General features: G+C 39.9%; 1 protein-coding gene across 4 annotated transcripts; it reads right to left on the bottom strand.

The window, feature by feature from the left end:
* Nucleotides 1-43: 43 nt before the first annotated feature.
* Nucleotides 44-24,356, bottom strand: impact (impact RWD domain protein). 4 transcript variants are annotated; one of them, XM_079471376.1, is made up of 12 exons: nucleotides 24,294-24,356; nucleotides 24,113-24,184; nucleotides 23,915-24,043; nucleotides 22,861-22,913; nucleotides 22,703-22,765; nucleotides 22,471-22,556; nucleotides 13,210-13,341; nucleotides 12,803-12,897; nucleotides 8,864-8,937; nucleotides 7,738-7,828; nucleotides 5,188-5,322; nucleotides 2,227-2,758 (listed from the first exon to the last, which is right to left on the bottom strand). In XM_079471376.1, the coding sequence occupies exons 2-12, from the start codon at nucleotides 24,152-24,154 to the stop codon at nucleotides 2,699-2,701; spliced, it is 960 nt and encodes a 319-aa protein (XP_079327502.1). In that variant the 5' UTR covers nucleotides 24,155-24,184; nucleotides 24,294-24,356; the 3' UTR covers nucleotides 2,227-2,698. The 4 variants fall into 4 exon arrangements, with proteins under 4 accessions (XP_079327501.1, XP_079327502.1, XP_079327504.1 ...); XM_079471378.1 differs by having other exon boundaries at nucleotides 2,240-2,758; nucleotides 24,113-24,173; nucleotides 24,269-24,342; XM_079471377.1 differs by having other exon boundaries at nucleotides 2,240-2,758; nucleotides 24,113-24,173; nucleotides 24,294-24,341.
* Between the last annotated feature and the right edge of the window lie 41 nt (nucleotides 24,357-24,397).

Raw genomic sequence — 24,397 nt, 5'->3', positions numbered from 1 at the left:
TGTTAATTGTGTTAGTTTTTAATAAAGAGAACAAAACCAGTGCCACGTTAACTTACTATGACATTTATTACGTTTAGTAAAATTACTTCAAATAAAACACTCCTATATACGACATACATTTGTTTATTCTCAAAGTGAGAAAGTGTATAAACCTACGTTGGTGACATTAATTGTCGCTCTCCTTCAGCTGATTCTATCACACGGTTTATTTGCGTTGTGTCATGGGAAATATGAGTGAGCATCGGTTGTACACTCAAAATCAGAATGCATTGTGGGTAAAAAGTCGTGAATAAATGTAGGGAAATAATTGTTTACTCAGAATCCGGACAACACTACAAAATGGCAGACACCAGATATAGTGCATTATATAGGAGATAGTGGACGAATTGAGACACAGCTTCAGTATTACCAGCGTACCGTGTCCTTTGTTGTAGAGGGCTCTGGCTTTAAAAGGGTTAAAGCATTAATCATCTTGTTTTAGCTTACCATGTTTAATATCGCTAATGGGCAGGGAATTTAAACATTAAAGCATTGTGACTTGAAGAATACATACAGGTGCCAAGAGAAGATAACCAGGGAAAGCTGCTAAGTGCCTTTTTAGAAATCAACTTCTTTGTAGTATTTTCCCTGCAGGGCAGAAACCCATGTATTCCAAAGGCCCGGCATGCCAGCTACAACTCAGGGCTGGGATCTGTTCTCCGAAGAAGCAGTAGAGACCCTTATGAAACAAGCTTTTGGCTGATCCTTGTGATGTTTGATCTCCCAAGATGAAGAGCACTGACCCTTATTTAAACAAACAACGGCGGCCGTCTCCCAAAAGCCACTTCAGATGATAAAACAACATGAATTACCATTCCGTACCAATCTTCTTGCTTCTCGAGGCCTCGACGGAGGACAGCTAATGTGCTGATTTGATTTCTCCCACGATTAATATTATTCATTGATACTGTTGTCAGCCAATATACAAAAGCGGAGGCTTTCTTGTCCGCCATGCAAATTAGCCACTTTCATGACATGCTAATAGTTTCCTCTCTGTGTCCGTGTTTGGATGGATATCTGGTCAAGACGAGCTGCAAAGTTCAATATTGGACCTGCTCTCGCAATTGCTTTGCGTCAAATCAAATTAGCATGATGGAGTCTGGTTTTGGCCTTTTAACTGCATAGCATTTTGCGATGCACTGTACAGTTATTTGTAGCTTCCCATCGCTTGATTATGTGCCAGAATTGGTATTAGTCAAAATGTTTCATCTGTCCCTTGGGCATAGTGTTGTCGTGTTCACTAAAGTGAAACTCTTGATGAAATTAAAGATAACATAGCTAAGATGCCAAAGCCTCAGAGCAAGGAATGCAATAGATTAAAGGTTTCACTGCCGTGATACTTTGGGCTAAAAAAATCAAAATCAGCAGCTCAGACAACCGACGCGACAGCCAAACGTTCCCCTAACCAGTTGTGCATGCAAGCCACATTTACCCTCGCAGGTAGAAAACACGTCAGTGAAAACATTTAGCGATGCCCCTTGAGCCGAAGCAAGCAAGTGCATCTGAAAGGGCTGATGCTGACCTCAAAAGGTGCGTTAATATTCCTCGAAAAGATATAGCGAGGAACACAGAGGGGAGAGAGAGGTTAAGATGAAAGAACAGATACATGCTGGGAGCTTGAAAGTGAGAAGACTAGGACTTGCGCTGACCATGATGTCAACTGGCAATAAAAGAAGACACAGAGCAGGACAAAGGTAAGATGTCAATAAGTACTCGAGCACCTACTTGGATGAGTCATTGCCACGGAAGAATTCGCAAAGGTCGAAAACCGTTTTGAGTTCAAGGTTCTGGTCGCGAGACTTGCAGGCGTCCTTAGGAGTTGCTTTGGGCGATACCAACCAAGCTGACAATCAGATTGTTCTGAATTGTTCTCTGGTGGCCTAGCATCTGTTTATTAGAGCTGTGAGGGGTCGCGGTTATTCTCACATGAGCTCATTAAGAACAATTAGCATGCGAGCCGGAAAGCCACGAAACTCATCAGGTAGCGGTGGAGTTTGGCCTTGGCGAGTCTGATTTGTAATGCGTCCGCATGCAATATTCAAAAGGTTAAATATGAGCAATACCGCCAGAGGGAGTGACCAGACACATGAAATGCTGACATTGACATAAATACAGTATTTGACGACTCATTTGACGTTTTCCTGTAAATGTGCCTGTTGGCGAGACGCACTAGGAAATGGCCGAATTGCAAATTGCTTTTGCCAAGCTTTATTAAATTACATTATTAGCGCATCATTAGACCAGAAGAAGGGTCAGAAGTCGCTGATGTAGGATCGTCTTCGTGTCTCGAGTCGGGGCTCAAATCCTCATTTGCAAATCAATTTGGGATTCATAAAAATCTTTATTCATAAGGCGGGGAGCACTTAGTGCTACATAATGCACAGCACCGTTAAACTCCTTAAATCCATATACCACCCATTACGGTACAATTCCTTGTTTAACGCTCACCGCAAAACCAGGTGCTTTGAAAGCATTATACACTGCTTTTGTAAGAAATTCCCATTTATGTTTTCTGGAGGATCCTTCTGCATCGCGCATTAGCAGTCGCCAGTCGCCAGCCCTGCCACATTTGACAATCCCTCCACATAAAAAGCTTTGATAGAGGATGAAGTGGCGAGAAAACCATCTGTTCCAGGTAGGAGGCTGTCTTCGAGGCTTTTCACTTTGCCTTCTTGCTTTTAGGTCTTTTGTTCTTCCCTCCAGCTTTGGATGCATCCTCCTGAAAGAGAAGCGATAAAACTGGTGAAAGGAGAAGCTGAAATGAAGCATTTCCTGCTGGAGGGTTGTGCCGTGAGCTGGGGTACAAACACGCTAATGATTTAATACAAGTAACTACATCAGCAGATGCTCAACAAACTCAAATCCAGGAAAGACAGCATCTATGTAACAAACCCCAAAACAAGGTACATAAGAACTGTAAGAAATGATGAATTATATTTATGCATTCGGTAGCTGCTTGTATCCGGAAGCGACTTTTGGGCCGCTGGCACAGGACGTGCTCTTGTGTTCCCTCTATGATACTTTTACATTGTTGGTCCACGTCCACAGGCCTTCTCTGACCATCTTGCCATTGCTCAGCATCTTGCCACGTATCCCTATGACGCAAGTAAGGACGGAAGAAGTCTGAGGTGTCTAAAGAATCCCTTGCAGTGTTCCCTGCAATGCGAACCCACAACTTTGGCTGTACAAGCACGAGAAACTATGCAAAGTATTGCAATGAAAGTGATGCAATAAAAAGAAATGTGTGGAGACCGTATTTCGCTAAGAAACCACGACCTGTTAACTTGCTTAGACTCCCGTAACAGTTAACTATTCACATTATTTCCCCCGGTACCGAACGGTGTCCAAGTGAGTCTATATTTATTATGCGACCATCCACAAAACAACCGGCTGTTATTATGCATTGTATGTTAATTACTCCCAAGTCGTGATAGAAAAAGTGCGGACACGTCGAGGCAGTCAGCTCCCGCTGTGAAGATAACACAACATTTATCTTCACCTCGAGAGAACAGCATGACGTAGCCGAGGCTGAAACATGCTCAGTGTCATGAAATCTATACTAGCTGACGGCCTCGATCACATGTGCATTCTTTAGGAGTAAACATCAACAAATTAGAAAAATGCGCTTTCAGTGACCCAAAGATCACAATGCTGGATTCTTGTAGTATTGTTTGTGCTTGTAAGACTGAATGCTATATAAGAGGTCGCAATAAAGAAATAAGACCTTGAATTTAAATGCAACCATCTAGCGCAGGCATATATGTAAATATTACGGTTACACAACATTCCAGCTGTAGTTTGACTCAACGTACCCTACCGTTTTATTTCTGGCATTAGACAACAAAATAAAACTGTAATTAGCAACGATTTAATCACAGTTATCACAACAAGAGTGAATATTTACAAAAGCAGCAATTTTGCTACCAAAAGACCCACTAGCCTTTAAAAAGCAGATTGCGGTGACGCATGTTTGGCACGAGTGACTCAAGTAAACACGTTTTAGGGCTTCTGTGTCATTTTGTTCCCAATCTGAAAAACTACAGGAACGAAAGCTGCGTCACTTTGGGTGCATGCCACCTTAAAGGCGTATGCTACGCCAAACACCAACTTCAGGACGTGTCACGAGATGCGGCGTGAAGGGCCGTGTTCTCGCTTATGAAACAGGACAGCTTCTGTACCGGCTGAGAGCGCTCCTGCAAGTCGGGGTGCTCGTGTCTACCGCAGGCATGCGATGGAAAAAGTGGGCTCTTCTTTAATTGAGTGGAGGTTTTGTAATGCGTTGCGTCAAACTAACATGTGTCATATCTCAAATGTGTGTAATTGCATGTGTGTGTAAGCGACGATGCGCCCCTATTATCCGGGTAACCATAGCAGCCCCGCAGCTGTGCACACATCCTCATTTGCACAGAAATGAAAGAAATGAATCCTCGGAAGATGTCGGGCGCATGCCGGCAAATCTCTCCTGAACTTGTTTTTTTGTGACCTTATCACCGTGTTTGCTGGATGACTAAGTGGCGGACACTCAAGACGAGAGATTCTCTTGAAACAAATTCACTGCGGTAACAAACCCAAAAGAAATGGCAAAAAGTTTTTTGGCTACATTATATTTCTGAAGTTTTCGTCACTTTAGGCTCGGAAGGTGAAAAGGAAATGTCAAGGAGAAAAAGCAAAACTCGCAAATAGGGATGGAAATAATAAAATAATAATAAAAGTCAGACTTCTCGGTAAAGGAAAAAAGGACTCGAGCTGTGCGGGTAATAAAACGGCAGCATCGCTGCAGAGTAAATAATGCTTTATCTGATGTGAGCTAGCGGTCTGAATTGAATGTTATGAGAGAAAGCGGGCGTGGCAACATAATAAAAGCAAATAAATAGATAGCACGTCGTATAGCATTATCCTCGCTAACTGCAATAACAAACATTGCGTGGAAAATAGCGTAGCCTATAAAAAGCATTTGAATAAAGACCAGTCTGGTCGTTCATATAACTAGTTAAAAACTTAAATAATGCCATGTAACGTTAGCTATGTGTGGTTTAATAGCTAGGAACGTTTGTTAAAGAAAAGTTAGCTTGAATCAATACGAACGAATCCAGACGTCACTTCTCAGTCACTATATATAAACAACTATATGTAGTGATGTACACTTACTGAGGTGTCGGTATAACCTTCTTGGACGAGGATGTTCCTCGCGCAGTTATTTATGTGTTTAAAACGGTCAGGGCCCAGTTGAATTCCACCGTACCACCGAGACACCACCACCAGCACATTGCGAACGTCAAGGATCTATAGACACAGAGAAAAAAGTATTGTGAAGAAAATGAGAGTGACACTTGTACGTGTCCCCATCAAAAGAAATTTACAAAAGGGATTGTCCATAGAAAGCACATTAAATGCAAGTAAAATGTCTACTTAACGCTTTGGGAGAATGTAGACATTTGGTTGAAATAATGTTAAATTGTCATTCAGTGTAACACAATATTTATGAACAAATTTAAACATCATGCTTAATCTGACTGACACTGAATTACATTTTAGTGGCGTCTTCTGTAAATCATCATTAAATGCATCATTAAAATGCAATTAAATTAAACAGAAAACCTTTTCATTTTTCAAACAACTACAATTTAAAGCAGTATTAGACTCATTGTTTTGATGCTTAAACCCTTTTTCGTCTCTGACCCATGTATGTATATAGGAGGCAACAGTCACATGATCTTCTTTACACTCAAACATCATGGCGCATCATCAATCTTTTTTTCAAGTCATTTTTTTGGATGGGCATTAATAAAAAGTAGCATCGGTCTGGAAATATCACATCAATTTAGTCCAATCCGAACTAGCTTTGATCACAGCTGAAAAAACACGTTCGCACGTAAAAGAACAAAACACATCTTTGACACTGCAAAGTGTTCATTAGATGAAAGCAAGTAGTCATTTCGCCGTGCTTTTCATAAACGTATTCATTTAACAAAAGTCCAACGAGTCCAAAAAGGCTGCTTTGTAATAGCACGTTTGCCCTCGAGGCGACCGCCTCCGTTTGGGAAAGCGCTTGCGTCAAAGGACCGAAGAGACAAATTTCGGTGTTTGTGAAGAACGCCGTTTTCCAAGCACGTTTGCTGTCCTCGCCCTTGTTATTTCTCCCGACAGCCCACAGGGATGAAGCTGGCTGCCCGCCGTGGTGGGGGCAAATCACAGCCATCTGCACGTTTCACCTCTATTAATAGACGACTCGTTTCTTTTTTTAAACATGTCATCACTTTTGAAAAAACAGGAAATTGCGGGATGGGCTCCAAAAGGTTGAATGATAATTGCGTAAAATGGTTGTTAGTATAGTTTGGCACATTTCTACTGTACATACGGGTGGGGGGACAGAAACGCTCTTGGTGCGGAATCTTAAAAACACATAAAATATGAGAATTACACAAATGCCAAGTACTTATTTGAGCTAAATTTGTTCTTTTGCAGTTGAAAAGATTTGATTGATTTCTTAGTTGTGTTTCTTTTAAGCATCAAGTTAGTCTCGGATGTTTCTCCAAAAATTGCTTTGAAGAAAACAAATGAGATTTTAATACAATGCATGTCGATTGTAGAGGTCAAATAATCTGGATTTCAAGAAATTGGATGAGAAATGTTCAAGCTCATATTGACTCTTCTCTTGCAGATTGGACAAATCTGAGCTCATATTGACACACGTCGAGATCTATTCTGAATCTCTGACCCTTTTTCTCAGACACAAGTGGCATATGTGCAAATCTTTAACTGAATACATCTGCTCACGATCACTCCGCTTCCTGAGAAACGTTACGCACATCCCGGCATACTCCGAGCACATGAAGACATTGACAGAAATGCTGTATCGTTTCGCGTAGGGTGTAAATGAAAGTGGCCAGAGATTACGGTGTCACATCGCGTTTCATAGCCGAGGCCGGTGAGGCGAGGTTTCATCAGAGAGGGGAAGATAAGAGAAAAGATTATGGATGAATGACACATCTGCGTGCAAATAACTGACACGGCAAGAATGGAATTGGGATCAGGGTGGAAAAAGCCGACGCAATATCCCACCAGCATATCAACAAGCTTCCCGAAACGTGCCATTGAAGTATCGCACGTGCACGGCTTGTTAAATCGTTGTCTAAGACATCAGATGCTGTACACCATTGTGTTAAGACAACGATACTTCTCCGGCCCCGGTGACGGGTCTAAAGGGATTAACTTGCGAGAGTTTTGAAACAATGAGTGGTTAATTGAAATTTAACCTTCATTTAAAGGAACAGTAACACGAATCTATACTGAATTCTGTTAAAGGGATAGTTTACCCACAATTCAACATTGGACCCCATTGAGACATTTCTCAAAATATCGTACAGGGTTTGAATTTTGAGCGAACTGTCCCAGGGGCAATGCATATTCATGTGGGAAGCCTGAATGTTTGTCCATTTTTTTGGCTTGTTCATAGCTTGACAGCCTTGGTTACTTTCTGCTTTCTGTGTATTGACAGCAATCCAACGTACTGTAAAGATTCTTAACACGATTCCTCCTTTGTGCTCCACAGAACGGGTTCGGCACGACACGAGGGAAACTGCTGGGATTTTTGGAAATGTAAAGGAATGAAAGAGATCAAACAACGTTTCACGTAACCCAAAAGCATTCGAATCCCCTCCAATGCGCGGGAATCCCACGTCGCTGATGCGGGTTTACCTGCAGAAGATGAAGCAATCGCCCGCCGGCGGCCGTTTCTCCATCATCCTCGCAGTCCTGCAGGAAAGAGTTTTTATCTCCACAGTAGATCCTGATTAAAACACAGAAAATGGGTGAAACTTTAACATTTCGTTGCCGTTTTCAATATCCAACTTCCTGTCATGTTTACTACACTCCCACCAATCACAACAAGAACAATCCAATATTTCCAGAGGTAATGACAGTAAATATTGTCGGTGTTGTCAGTTTTAATCAAATGAGTCATCAGTGTGTCTTATACGTTGGGGTTTTGCCGCTGCAGGCTTCCCCTCGAAGGGTAAACACGGTCTTTATCAGATATTCAATGCCCCTTTATATGCCGGGGGCAACATTCTGAATGTCAACATCACCTGCGGTTTAATCTCGCTAAATGACACCCACTCCCATCTATGTCATTAATGGTGTCCTAAACCCCCCCGGGGGCATCACACACACACACAAAACAAACAACATTTCATTTCATAAATCTAAACGCATGAATGACCAAATGATTGAATGAATCTCAGAAACAAACAAGCAATGTTTCAATACCAAATGTAAACTAGATGTGCATTTCGAGTGGGAAATATCAGAACTTGCAAGGGAACAAAAGAGTGAGTTTATGTTTTGAGCAAGGTTATTATAATTAAGTAAAACTATTGAACCGTTAACTGAAAAACAATATAAAATGTAGGCCAAAATATATTTTGAATGCCTGAGAAACATAGAATAAAACTAGAATAAATATAAGACAGGAAATCTATAAAGCAATAAATACAAATTCATGCACAATTATGAACAATAATCCTAAATAGCATATTTCTATTTTATATGAATGTATTAGAAATATAACAAATAACAGCTACTTCCAATTATTAAAAGAACTGGAAAGAAACTGAAAAATAAAATAATTATTCATAATAAATCTGGATTTGGCTACACAATGGAGTATTTTACAGAAAATCCATCTCATTGTATTTTAAAACGTTGATGTGTTTCTAGGAGAAAAACAAAAGGGTTTGCAAAGTGAATGCGTGACCAAAAGCAAACAAAAAGGTTCACCTCGCAAGCACTTTTATTCATCTGCGTACGTTCAAAATCGTAATACCTGTATGCATAGATGTTGTGAGTGGCACTTGCGATCTTCTTGTTTTCGTGCAACTTATTCAGAACCACCTGAACCTGCAAACAAAAGAAATTATTTAAACAATTGCATTGCATACAAAGAACCGTTCCAAGATAAATAAACTCTGAATATAAGACTGAGATGAAAACATTCACATGTTTGCCTGGAAGAAGCAGAGCATTTCACGGTGGGGCATCGCCGTCAGCCAGTACAAAGTCAAAGCACGTGCACACACACTCAGAATTACCTACACGGGCACATTTATCAACCCCGGTTTGTCTCTATATGCACGATAGGAGGTGACATTGCGCTGAGACTTTATGTGTTAGATGAGTGCGTACGTAACATATCGGCGCTAATAAAACACAATTTGAAGACACGAGCCGACTTGAAGCGCAACGTCTTACAGCCTGGCCAAATGATTCCTGCCACGACAGGTCCGGCCCTAACAGAGCAAAATGTGTGATTGAAAAATTGTGATTGAAAAATGTCTATAGGCAAGTTATGCAACAACTTCACAGGTACAAAAGTAAACAAATGAAAGATGATGGCGGTGTATAGGGCCCACGAAGTTCAGAAAACAGAAACTGGAGCAGATCAAAACATCATCTAACGCCGCGTCTACACCGGACGCGGCTCGATACAACAAAAGATAACAGAACGCATTAGAACCCCATATAATTTTACATTTCTCCACATGACAAACCCACTAAGATCCCACCAATCACGTCTGGTCATCTTTAAACTGATGTGCAATTTTGCATTTAAATGCTTGGCTGTGATTTTTACTTTCAACGTGGACTGAAAAGTGGAGTCTCGTTGCGACGGGCCTGGTTGGTGCGCTCCAAATCTGGAAAATCTGTTCGCTGATCTAATCCTTGAAAAGTTCAAAATGAAGCTGTTCATTTATCGGTGGAACAAGCCGATTCTGTAAATTCTGTTTGTCTGTATTTGGTCAAACAACATTTCCAACCTTTCAAGACGTAGGGATCAAAAAAGAAGCAACACATCACTGATGCAATACATCTGAAAGCGCTCGACGTCTAGTGGTAAAACGCTCACAGTCGAATTTTCTCCGATTTAGACGCAATACCTGGCTGTGGGAAAGGAACCGCCAGGGAGAGAATGAGTAGATATTGAGTGCAAATCTGTTTTGTACACAACGCAGCAGACTTCAAATATTGCTGTAAAAACCACGGGAAGGACACGGTAGCCATTTCTGTCCGTCAAATTGGGTTTCAGGCTATCGGTGCTGAGTGGCCTTCCATCATTTACCAAGAAAGAGACGCGTCCGTGGAGTGCTTTTTCTTACTGGAGGTCTGGACCGTGTCAAAGCAGATCAGAGGAATAAATGTGTACATCTTTACCACCGACGGCATGTTTCAACTTCCAGTTTTATTCAGCGTACAAGCTCATGAATATTTAAGACAGCGTCTTTCCCAAAAGAAGCAGTTGTCTTGGATTGATGCGCTTATCGGCACGACTCATCTGCGTGTCTGTTTTCTCTCCGGCTAATATTCCGTCTGCACACCTGTGTCAGGCCGGGGCTAATGAGACGTCTATTCAATGCCGCGTGCAAATGTTGTATTAATCACTGCTGATCTAGACTAAACAGCCCGAGGAAACACAAAGCGGCGTTCTTGACAAAACAAAAGCGTTTTACAATCCTTGATATTTCCTTTGAGGTCGCTTTGTGCTTCCCGTTCAGCCATTGAGAAACGTCTTTGTGCCTTAAACAGACCTCGAAGCATTTAATAAGATTACTTTTATGTTTCCTCAATACTTTCTGAACAAACAAGCGTGTGTTTCTGCCGAAACTCGGTGGCTAGATTACGTCTGGGAAAACTCATTTACGAACTTCTATCAACGGCACTAACCTTTTATGAAAATTAGAGCATCGGCCCAAACTTTGAAGCTCCTGCTGATAACACAATATCGTGCGAGCAAAGATCAAATAGCATCAAAATGGCCCCTGAAATCCAAACAGAACTACAAAGTGAATAAGAGATATGCTTTTTTCTTTTTTTTTTGTGTGTGGTCTTGTTTGCACAAAACAATTCTGCGTGTGCTTCTAATGCACTCAGACAGGTCATCTCAGCCGTTCGACTGAACTAAACATATCCATTGATTTTATATCAAGCCTGTCTGGCTAATTTAGACCTGATAAGGTTGTTCAATCCACTTCGGGGGGTTGCACAGATCCGGTGTGGTGTGAATCCAAGTCCCTCTTTGCTTAAATCTACAAGATGTTTTATCATCCGCCATTTAAGATGGCCTTGAAGAAATTATTCAAGATGTTCGTAGTGCACTTAATCTTAAGGGTTTCTTTAAATCTCTTTTGAATAGTGATAGTCAATTTAGCAAACACATATCATTAAAAGCAAAACGCGTCGGGTGTAGCGAATCCTATCATACGGCATAAGAAACCTTGAGAACGACTCGTTCCGTTCCCTATGGTTGAAAACATACTCTACTCATGCGTTCAATGGACGAGCATTCTCTTTCAAACCCTTTTCAGAAAGACTCGACGGGAAAAAAACCCTGAAAGAAAACGAAAGACAAAATTACGCATATTAAGGGATTTCTATCACAGATAATAAAGAGTAAACACATGGCGGGCAGATGACGTTAATCGAGCACTCAGCCGGTCTCTGATATCATCCTCAGTGCTATTTTACAAAAAGAACCGTAATTTCAATTCACACTTGTCTTGGGCATTTCGAACGAGTCGGACAAAGCTCCTCATTTGCATTTAGCTGCATTATTCTTTTGATTCGCTGAATATTATCTTTGGTTTGTAACATCAAATGGTTTAAACACGCCTACTCGTAGAAACGCCGCATTACAGAAAAAGATTTCGTGAAAATCCAATGTGACAGATTAGCTGGATTCTGAGGCACGATTACACCTCACGCCAATCTATTGTCAATGGTTCTTTATTCTGGGACTTTTAATTTATCTTAACAAGCGAAAAGTTAAAATGTTAAGCATGTGAATTTAATTAAACTGCTAAATGATATGCAACATCAAACAGCTAGGCACTTTCAAACACGATCATATTCAAATCTAAATGCTAATTTAAGACTTGCGTTTATTTTTATTAAATTAATAAAATAATAATATTAAATCAATTTAATTACATTTTTCACTTATTCTTATTGTACTTCATTATTTAGTTCTCTCATTTATCTGCTACAAGGGTTTATAAACAAATTATGTCCTATGTGAACATGATTGCTGTCTGTTTTTACATAAGCTTTCAAAATAAGTGACAAGGCTCAAGGTCAAAGCCACAAGCAGTCTCGCCGGCTTGACTTCAAGCTGTCAACCGCACAAAGGAAAGAAACAAGAGGCGTAAATGTCAGGCCCCTACTTAAAGGCAGGGTGCCTTTCAAATCGGCCGCTCTCGAAAACAGCAACATTCTCCATATCAAGCGTATTAGAAGTTCCCGGCACAATGGCAAGTCATGTCACAATCTCCAAACACCCGAGCAGTGGATCCTGTCGAGATCTAACGCATATGGGAATGTTGGACACAATAAAGTTCGGAGGGAAGCGAGTTTAAGCGCTCGTTGTAATAAAGCAGTCGCATCATGGGCAGGTGTGCATGAGTCATCTGCCTGCAATCCAGCTGGGCGATGCGAACGATGGAGACTATTCTGTGACATCATCAAGTGTTGTCGGGGGTGTGCATCCCATAACTGACAAAGAGGTTAAATTCACGAACGGCGTAGAGCAAACCCTAAACTCGAGAGACCGGAAACACTTCTAAACTCACATCAGCGGAATAACAGTTCTATGGTCTTGTATTGCTGCCTGATATTTTTGGCTTGAAAAGCAGGCTTTTTCATTCGTTTGCCATCTTTTCCTTAATAGACAGCTATGTTCTGACAAAGAGGGATTGTGGGTAATGAGTCACACCTGTTTAGGGGTCACCACCGGGGCTAAGTGAGGCTGGAACGTGCTTCTTCTATCTGTGATCGTCTCTCCGTGTTGAATCGGAGGCAATTCTTCATCTGTAGAAAAACAACAAAATATTTGTTTTGAATGCCAGACAAGCTGCTAATTACTAATTAACGCGGATGAATGTTTTAGTCAAGGTGCCAACAATAAAAAAAAAACATGTTTCTGATCTCACTCCAAAAGACGTTTTGTCAACATATTAACCAAGCCAATCCAATCTTGATGGACAATCACATCAAGCTCTTGTTTTTTTCATTGATTTGCATCCTATACAAATCATGTGCTATTATTAAAATAACGTGGGTTGTTAATGCAACCGAATGTTTTTTTGGATCATCAAAAGTGTAAAAAAAGCTGGAACGTACCGTCTGAAGTGCTGGAAATAATGTCGGCTGATTGGTGATCTCCAAATTTTAGCAGGCGATAATCTTGAATTTCGTCCTCGTCGTAATCGTGATCTTCCTCCGTTATCACAGTTCTGTTCGTCTCTGGTCCGTCTAACAACGCATGGGAACAAAGGCATGTTCTGAGATTTCAATTTTGGTTAATAAAACACCTCATATTATTCGTAGGAAAATAACCAACAATAAAAATTCAGCCAGTGAGTTAAGCAGCTTAAAGCTGCAATTTGTAACTTTTTCGCCATCTCCGGTTAAAACGTAAAAATGCAGGTTACTTTACGAAGTTTTTACTATGTGGGTTGAAGTCAATTGACGGCAAATCTCTCGCAACAGTTTAAATTATAACCAAAAAAGTTACGAATTGCACCTTTAACGGGCAGGCGTATGCCAAACGTCACACTTGTCTATTCCCTCCATTGACTTCCGTTCATATGCATGCAAATGCAACAGAATGGAAACGCAATTCCGTCCAACGGTATATCGCTGCATAGCAACGTTCAAGTATGGTGAACTCTGACCTGCGAATTCGCGTCACGTGAGTGCGAGAGACCAATAGAAGATCAAAACGTCCCAGCATGAGGAAAAATGGAGGAATCGCGCCCGCCCATTTTCGTACCACCGTTGCAAATCATAATATAATCCGATATTCCGAGACATTAAATCACTGGTAGTCATTTTTTGATGCGCCATTTGAAATGTCTTAAGGAGAAACTAAATGACATCTAAATGAGGTCTGCAATCAGTCATTCCAGCTGTTCTGAAGTACCCCATTAGTATTCAGCGGCACGTGTAAAAAAACAGCGTTCCTGCTCAATTCACTCCAAGGAATTCCTTTGGCTTCCAAACCTTGTTTGAGACGTTCTCCAGTCACACTGGCTCATACTAAATAACAATCATTTCATAGAGATTGACTTTCTTTTGTGGATTTGTGTTTGGTACCAAAACCTCACATAAAAGAAGCGAAAACAATCTGAAGAGGGTGTACGAGCATAACTCTCATCACATTGTCTTAACAAGCAGAATGATGTCATGTTTTTTAACATTCTGTTGCCAAGGATACACTCATGTGACAAAAAAGCATGATAGCTTAAACGCGAAAGCTCACTGCAATGTTGATCGTTTCAGCAACATTAAAGACGAAGCTTGAATTAACAGGCTGTAAATGGTCGAAGTGGAATTCAGGAAGTCCTCTGAAAGTGAACTTCCTGTCAGGAGCTCAGGGCACAGACTGTTCCAGGTCAGGTTCGGTCCATGAATATTAATCATGGTATGTGAGGGCTGGCAGAGGTGTCTGGTAATATTTCACGTCTATGTTGTTTTCGTTCGATTTACGCATTATAAGCATCTCGGGATTGAAGGATTCATCGATAGATGATGATACCAAGATTATACTTTGTGACATTTGCAAGCAGCTTGGAAATGACAATTTTGTCCTTTTTGCAGGGCTTCTGCGACCATGGCAACACAAAAAAACCTGATTTGCTTTAACATACTCTGGCAAACGGAAAACTAAAAAACAAATATTGCAGATTCAACCCCGCTGGCCTCAAATTCATCTGTAAACAAACATGCGCGGCTCTCCGTCACAACAGAAGATGCGGACCACGGTGGGCTTTTCCTGTCCCATTCAGTCGGGCAAACCTGAGGCACATCAATTTCAAGATTTAATTATAGCTTGTCTAAAAATTAAACCGCTTCCAAAGCTTTAATGACCTTTGACTGCTTTTCATTTCTCCCCGACCTCCTCCCACCTCTCAGTGTCGGACCTGAATATTCATGGGCCGCGGAAATATAAAAAAGCCACGACAACCTTTTGATCTCTCCGAGGGGCCTTCACCACACAACCTGCTGTAACTAGCATCTCATTTGCATAATTACTGTAAAAACAGAGCTGCTGTTTGACGAGAATGGAGGGAGGCGGCACTTTTCATGACACCATCGATTATTAAGCCTCTAATCATTTCGGTGATGAGGGAAGATGCTAATTACCTTTCCCTCTGAAGTTTGATATTAGATTAAGTTAGTTCTTCAGAAGTGACGTCACCGCCGAGGGCGACGCATATATGCATGTTTGTTTCCTAAAATTTGTGTTGGGAACAAATTAGCATCGCTAATGTAATAGTCGCACTACAAAAAAAATGTAAGTACAAGCGCACACATACTGAGGTGTATCGAGGGGAAACGATGGGGTTTCGGAATCGCACGCCGAGGTAACAATGCTGAAATGTATATTTAAAACAATAGAAATCATGTTTGAATGAAACAGCTGTTCAAAACAAGCAATCAAGGGCTTGATTTAAGTTTGGCAGTTGCGTTTTCCAAACGCTTATGAATCATTAAAGTGACTGCTCTCCGTAGGACACGAACAACCTGTCAAAACTGTGATCTTGAGCTTGTTAGTTACAATGAGTAAACTATGTAAAGACGACGCAAAGTCGATGTGATTTTCATTTACGAGACTAAAAACATGAGTAAAAAATATAATTTACATTGCATTTAGTCATTTAGCATATCGATATGTCAACGTATACTTAAACTTTACTCTAACTCAAAATGTAAAACAACAAGGCCACAAAAATATTACGGTTGAACGTAAAAAAACGTTACCTGGTTGCGTAAAAATTTGGAGTGTGCATACAATTCTTGAGTTAACTAATATTTTAAGGTTGAATGAACTCAAACTTTTATGGCAACCACGTAGCTTATTTTTCTAAGTTGAACCAAAAAAAATGTAGTAATGCGTATAAATATACTAACTTTTGCCCTTTTTTGGAAAAACGAGTCCTGGTTATCTTCTTTAAATTCCGGATTTATCTTAACATTCTTTAAACATTACTTAATGAGTCAATAAAAGGTTGTTCAATCTAAGCCCTGGTGTAAGAAAGAGCCTACCGGTAGATGGTTAATGCTAGTTAATGTTAGGTTTAAAGGAACAGTTCACCCAAAATACATTTGTCTTAATTTACTTAATTTTGTTTCAAATCTGCATTCATTTCTTTGTTCTGACGAACACAGAGAAAGATATTTGAAAGAATGCTTGTGACCAAACAGGCCACCATTGACTACCATGACAGAATATGTTTGTTGGTGTCCATTTAACGCTCGGAGACCAGTTATAAATAGTTTAGTGAAACATTCCAACTAAATTACCTTCAAACAATCAAATATATGCTTCTAGGCCTGGACCGGTCATTCATGGACTGACAGATCCATTTTAGCAGCGTTCCAGTCACACAAGCTGTTTTTAAAGCAGGTATGTGACTTGTGTAGGCAGGTGTCCTGACAGAAGGTCAAGACCCAATGAGAATGACCGTTACAGATGGGCGAATGTCAAACGCTGACGAAAATCAGAAGATGTGTTTATCCCCAGCAGATCCTGATTATTTACTTTAATGGAGTCACCTTGAGAATTTAACAATACATTTAAAACATTACACTTTCTCCAGACACTTTCTTCGCTTAGACGACTCCCAACCTATTACGCATTCCCAATGCTCTTTGTTATTTCAACAAACATGTCATTTTGTTTCTATAAAAAAGTTTCCAGCTCTCGCACGCTCGCTAACCTACACAACTCTAATTTGTTGTCCTTCACAATAACCTCGCAAATCGCGAAACAATTAATGCGACTCGGCTAATGAACGAGCCTCTCCGTATCCATTTTTACCCCATTCAGCCGGATCTCCATTCCCCTTTCGAGTTTTCCATTCATTACTGAAACCATTGACATACATACATAATTTGCGTGGCAATTATCGCATCGAGGGAACGGCGTGGGAGAGCTGTCCTTCAAACACAATAGCTGTTAAGGATTCATATAGCGAGGTTGGGAACTGGACTGGCACATGATCAGTTATAACTAGCGATGAACCGAGAGAAAATTACATACCGCTTGTACCTGTATGTAACAACAGGTAACAAGTGCCACTTAAACTTGATAACCGATTGACATTACTTGTACCTGCTTTTTTTAATCTAAATGCATTAACTGAATCACTGTTTTTGCAAGTTATGTCCAAATACAACTAGATAGCTAGAGACATTTTCTGATTGGGTGACAAATTCGGACCCCTTCAGTTCTTTTTGAGTCCCGCAGACAGGTGTGATTTCCCAGGACAATCTTTTTTTAGTCACCGATAGACCGTTTCAAGGGGGATGGAGAAGTGGTACACTTTTAAGCGACCTGAATTTTTTTTTTCCAGTTGACAGATTCGGTTCGACAGCAAAGAAAAGTGCTATTAGATCTCTGGCTAACAAAGCAAGATGAAGTTACCTCCTTCCCCTGAGGAGGAAAAGAACTGCAAGATTTTCTCCACTCCTGAAGAAAGCAGAGGAGACGGGGTGAGTGTCAAAAACTGAAAGTCAGTCCTGGACTCGCCACAGGCCTTTTAGTGCCCTGGTGATAAAGATTAACGGCTTCTGTCAAGGCAGCACAAGTCTATTCATGGGTTACGATTAGATCTCCCCAGCGCCGGGTTTTCTGCGACGGCGGGAGGAAAAGGAACTACCGTGCTCTATTCATTTGATCCAAACAATTCAACTTTGCAGAGATGGCTAGATCAAAGGCATAGATCCAATATCAGGCGGGCAATAATTTGGGAAAACATTACGTTCAAAGGGATGCGATTCGAGGTATAAAATCAGGACAAATGGCTCGTGAAACAGCAACTGGGCTCCTGTTCGTGAATCTCACGGTTTGCCACCGAGCAAATATTTGGTAATGTCATGCACAAGAGTGCAAACTCTTCACCCGGAGAGAATTCAGATTGAAGAAGAATTCATGGGATAGGCTATTACAGAGGTTAGCCAGACACTTCTTGTCAGGTGCGGAGGTCCGGTCAGCCGCCCGCTCGTATCTCACGAGATATTTTTATCTCGACTTCGCCACGTATAATTTCCATTCCATTTCAAATTCTCAATTAAGATTTTAATACCGTGGGGGAATTAATGAGTAAATTGCTTCATCTGACAAATTATTTGCACGAACTGAAGAATTATGCAAATCTGGTAACAGCGCAAACGCAATAAAATCAGCCGAGCCGAATGCAATCTGTATTGCTGCTGCGTCCTTTGCCTACTTATAATATGTCTTTAAAGTACGTAATGTTTTTGTTACGGAAACGTATATACATTATTGTGCATAGCAACCGTATGCACGCACTGGGACATACTAACAAACGACACTGTGATCCTCATCTGTGATCCCAACATCAGAATACATCTCGTCCTTGCATTTAAGTATTTATTCAATTACTATTTTGTATGTTATGTTTACTGTATACTAACATTCATTAATTTAGCAATGTATCTTTTATTTTATTAATTCAGTTTAGCGTCACTAAACGCCGCCCTCTCGCTGTGAATTGTGGGAAATATAAGCCATCAAGTGTCCATGGATTCAGGCCGCATCCCAATACCCCCCAATTGCGGTCTTGGCCACTTGAGAGCGCATGTGCGCGACAGGAAGCAAGATAGCAAGTCTGTCCAATGTCTTAAAAACGCCAAAGCGCAAACATATCCAACGATGTCGGGAATACCGCTGGGCTAAGTGTATCCCATCATGCATCTCGGTCTGGATGTATCATGAGAATTTTTGTTCGGGTCTCGCGAGATGTTGTTGAAAGCTTTCAAGTGCAAGTTATGCAACTACTTTTAAAGGTTATTTCGATGTATTCTATGTTTGGCTGACGTGTGATTTTCTTTAGCTTTTTTGGGTACAGCTGCTTTGATACAATACACTATAAAATACTAAAACAATATAAAAATAAATCTGACTTGACTATATTATTACATATAACTTCGTATTAAAACTTAGTGTTACACATTTTATTGGTGAAAACTCTAGACATCAGTCTGTCAAGCATTTTATCTGACTGCAAGTTTATGCATATAATTATACTTATTCACAATACACAGTGTCTGTTTTTAATGCACATAATGTAGCCTAGAAGGCTCTCTGTAAATGGACTCAATCTGTTGATATAGTCAACACATTTAACTATGGTGAGCATTTAGTTGCCGCTGGAGGGTAAACAAGGTAAATATAATTTCTTGCAATGATAGTGTCTATTCTCATTTCACATTCACTTAAAACTTTAATTGTATATTCGTTGTGTTGTGTTTTTTAATTAAATTTTATTGAATTATTTTTCTTTAATGTCATCCACCAGTGTTTTGTGGCTCTCTTTTAAAATTATCGAATTAGGCACCGTTTAAAAAAGTATAGATAAAATCTGAAGAAAATAAACACCCTACATCAAACCCGTTTCACTTTCTTTCTCCTGCAAATCTCAAAAGAAGATGTTTTAAAGAATGTTGGTAACCAAAAACTGTTGGTCCCCATTGACTTGCATTGGTTTTGTGTCCATACAATAGAAGTCAATGGGGACCGACAGTCTTCAAATATCTTATTTTGTGTTCTGCAGAAGAAATATAGTCACACAGGATTGAAATGACACGAGGGTGAATGAATAATGAAAGAATGCTCATGTTTGGGGGAACTATCCCATTAAAGTCGGCATGAAATAAAAATGTATCTTTCATTGGTTTACTAATTGTTTTACACAGTGTTGCAGTATTTATTATAAATTATTTATCTGTGCATATCATTTATTTTTATTCATTTGCACTTGTAATCTTTAATCTAAAACTTTAAGGCTTCACCCAAAAATGTCTGTCGTCATTTTGGGTATACATTGTTCTGCTAAACACAAAAAAAGATATTTGGAAGAATGTGAGAATCCAAACAGATATTATCCTCCATATACTGCCATAGCATTTATTTTTCCTTATATGGCATCGAATGTGGGATAAGATCTGTCAGGTTCCCGTAATTCTTCCAAATATCATAATTTGTGTTCAGAAAAACAAATACATTAATACAGGTTAAGAACAAAATGAAGATGACTAAATGATGACAGAATTTTCATTTTTTGAGAGAACTATCCCTTTAATCCCGAAACGACGTGGCGCGAGTCCAATGACTAATTGCAAATGTGTGTTCAAATCCTTTAGCTTTCAACGATCCAATCAGTTCTCGATGGATGAATTCAACACCCGCACTACATTTTCCCCCTCATTTCAGAAGTTGTTTCTCTCTGGTATACGTCAAAAAATTCAATAGCTACTTCCGTTTCATGCCGACTTTAAGAATGCCGACTAGATTGAATCAAAGATGTTAGATATAACCAAATCTAAACACTAATGGCGCTGTTCCACTGCATGGTACCGTCAGGTTTAGTACGACTCGGCTCCGTACAGCTCACTTCACTTCGGCTCAGTTTGCTTTTCCACTGCAGTTTAGTACCGCTTCCAAGTGGTGGGATTATTAATTTATTGTCATAGTAAAGCCGCCTCTACTGTCGTAGCATCATCGTACAACACAGGAGTATTGGAGCATATCGATGGCGGGTGGAAACAAAACTAAATACCAGCGAGTTTGGGAGATCTTACAGCAAGGAGCAGACAACGATCATTTGGTTTGGTCGCCGGCCCTCGAAGAAAAACTAATCTTGCATTAAGCATTGCGTTAAGTTTCACAATCCCTATATAACAGTCACGAAGCAAAATACGAAATGCCAATATTACGTATTAAAATGCAAATTCTTGTGTTGCAAGTCCAATGACGCTGGTAATGATTCTGTGTAAACACGTCACATTTCGGTATCGGTACGGAAAGGTTGGAACCTCAACGGTACTAAAAAAAGTATCAGGTACTAGGTACCCAGTGGAAAACCACCAAGAGTGAGCTGTACCGCACAATACTATGCAGTGAAAAAACGCCATAACTCCATTGCAAACCACATTGAGGCACATGAACATGTATTTTTTCGTTTCCAAATCTACATGTAGAACTTCCTCGTTCTCGAGATGCCACCCACCAGTTTGGAACAATCAGAAGAGGTTGCGTTCTTCCCGCTGAAGGGTCTGTTTCCTCTAGCTTAATGACAGAGCGTGCACCTGATTGCCGGCTAAACCCTGTTCACCTGTTTCGATTGTGTCATCATATGCCTGACGAAACCATAGACCTGAACGTTTGCTTGATTTTTTCCACACCAAGCACCAATGACCACAGACAAATAAATGAAAGATTAAAAGCATGCCATGTGTAATTTCCCTCTCCCGCTAGAACGCCGTGTTTCTTAAAAGCCAGAGAGAACAAATGACTGATAACACACGCCCGTCTCTAATTCTCTCCATTCCAGCGTTCGCTTTATACACAAATGCGTTACCAACATGTCATTATTGAAACAAAAGGCAAAAAGGCCAATTTGAGGAAACAAAATCTTCCCAGACGATTCTCATCAGCTGCAACAAAGGCGCTGTTGTTTAACAGTTGATCTTCTCCTGTCTGTTCTTTTTAACTTTGGAAAACCGCTCAGTTCTAGCGGATGACTCATATGAACTGACACCAGGAGTTAAACAGCTTCACTCCTTCTCTAGAAACACATCCTTGTGTCCTTGCCTTTCGTCAAAATCATCTCGCTTCAAACTCACAATTCTTTCATCATTTACTCATGTTATTTCAAACCCATGACTTTCTTTCTTCTGCAGAACACAAAAGAAGATATTTTGAAGTACGTTGGTAACCAAACAACACTGACCCCCATTGAATGAACACAGTGAGACATTTCTCCAAATATCTCCTTTTGCGTTTCATATATAGTGGTAAAATATTGCCCATGATGACCTATCATGCTAGACATGCGCTAATCCAACAGAACTATACAAAGATTTTGATCATCATTAAGACATATGGTATGGCTGCCTACTGCCCCCTACTGCAACATGACATATTACATACCTGAAATATGCTACATCTTTTAATAATGCATTCTGTACATGAAAAGACAGGGAGTCACACACAATAAGACTCTAAGATGTTGAAAGAAACTTGAGCCAATGAGCAGACGGGTCCGTGCGTCAACGCTCTGAATTTTGCATTTAAGTGTTCTGTGATGTGCGAGGACCAGTGGACATCATTATCTCGGCTTGGGAATCCGTTATATACGCAACATCTCAAAACCTAAAGAAGAGTCGCTTAAATTATCCATTAAAAAAAATGACTCAGTGTTCCCTTTAATCGTGATGTGACAGGAAACAATAAGGGAAGAAAACCTAAGATGGATTTGTTCCCAGACGGCCACGATGAGTATTATTAAGCAATACAGAACCAGGCAAAAGCTTTTTGATGGTGAAGAACGAGGGTCAATTGTGGGGTCTCACCCGTTTCAGCGCTTTGGGGTTTTTCCATGAGGAATTCTCTGATTTTCTCCACCCAGAGGTACAGAATGTTCTCTCCTGCATTCTCCCTGTATGACGGCGGAAAACACACAAAGCAAGATCCAAACTGTTCAAAACAAACACGTCACATGCACTTCTGCACATTCCTCTACAAACGTTTATTCGACTGGAAATGATGTGCCGTTCCAGGAGAAGAGCAATAAGACATACTTACATGTAGAGTTCCTCTAAACTGTTTGATAAGGTCATTCGGTCCTGTCCTCTGAGCCAGGCAGCACTAAAGCAATACATAATATTCAAATAGCAACACAAGCAATATTTCTTTAAATGCATGATTTATCATTTATTAAGAGTAAAGAAGATGAAACGTACTTTATTTGATACATCGGAGGCGCCGTGCTTGGGTAATCTGGAGGAAGTATGATCTTCAAACAAACAAAAACAACACACATCATCTTTAACACACAAATCAAACCACAAAGGAAGAACAAACATGCTTTTATCTTTAAGATTAGATTCAACTTTATTGTCATTACACATATACAAGTACAGTGTAACGAAATGTCTAACCAGAAGGGCAAATAGCAAGTGCAGGATATACAGTGAATAAATACAGAATACAATATTAGGAAAATATTTTAAAGTAGGTATGTTCTATGAAAATATGACAGTAGGTATGTACTATGAACAATGTATACAGACGGCTATATACTATGAACATTAATGTACAGGTGGCTATGAACAGATAATAATTTAGACTAAAATAATAATTTAGACTAAACGTGACGTGTAAATTGGTTAATTGTAAGTGACCTTCATATATACAGCAAATTTGTTGAAATATATCTTCTTGTATTAATATATAATAAATATATTTATTATCTTTTTTATATTTATTAAATAAATAAATACAATTTTACTGTTAAATACCAAGATTACACTTTTACAGTAAAATCTCGTTAAAATCATGTTTTTTGCTCCATCGTAGTAAAAAAATACAAATTTAAATTGATATTTTGAATATGTACCATGTCTCATTTTATAATAGTTTGATGTTGTAGGAGTACTTGTTAATTAACATGCGTTACCAGTGATGTAAAGTATGTTGTTTTACTGTTATTTTACATTTAATTTTGTTTCTCAACTGCTAGTTTTCGCCTTTAAATCGACAATGTACCATGGTATTCTTTGAATGAATACACATTGTGTATTAATCATGACCATTGATATCATGATTCCCAGAGTATGCAAATTTCTCTATATTTGTAAAATGATACACACAATAAAATAATACAAATAGAGGAGAAAAACCTAAAGACCTTAAGTAATATTAGATTATTAGATTAAAGGACGTTGTTGTCCATATAATAACAATGCAAAACACGTGAATATCGTGTAATGTCAACAAAGCAGCACGTGAGCACACCTGTAAGCACACAGTCCATTTGGGCTCCTGGGTCTCTTCTGATATTCTGATGCAGAATATTCTCGACGCCTCGTCGATCACACACCATTCATCGCCATAGATGGACGAGAGGGCTTCGACCTCCTCTATCTGTCACACAAACATGACATCAGATGTCACTTCATAAGTTTATCTGAAGGGGTCGGACACACGTCATACCTGAGACTGTAGATCGCTCTCATGTTCTTCTGTTGTGTCCATCAAACGTCACTGCTGTGAACTGCACACGACCTTATATACACGACCTTATATATTTACATTCACAATGTGACGAGCAACAGAGATCGTATAAAACTATTTCAAACGCGCACGTACTGTGAAAGTGTAAAAATTCACTCACGTGCACTTCCGGCTCCTGTCACTAGGGGGCACTTAATGCTTCCGGGTCAAAACAAGGGCGCTTAAAATGATTTTTTATTACTGTATATTTGTACGTACGTACTT

The sequence above is a fragment of the Barbatula barbatula genome (assembly GCF_947034865.1).
Source record: "Barbatula barbatula genome assembly, chromosome: 13".
In the NCBI taxonomy this organism is placed as follows: domain Eukaryota; kingdom Metazoa; phylum Chordata; class Actinopteri; order Cypriniformes; family Nemacheilidae; genus Barbatula; species Barbatula barbatula.
The sequence above is the reverse complement of the archived record's forward strand: the minus strand, read 5'-3'. Positions and strand labels throughout refer to the sequence as shown.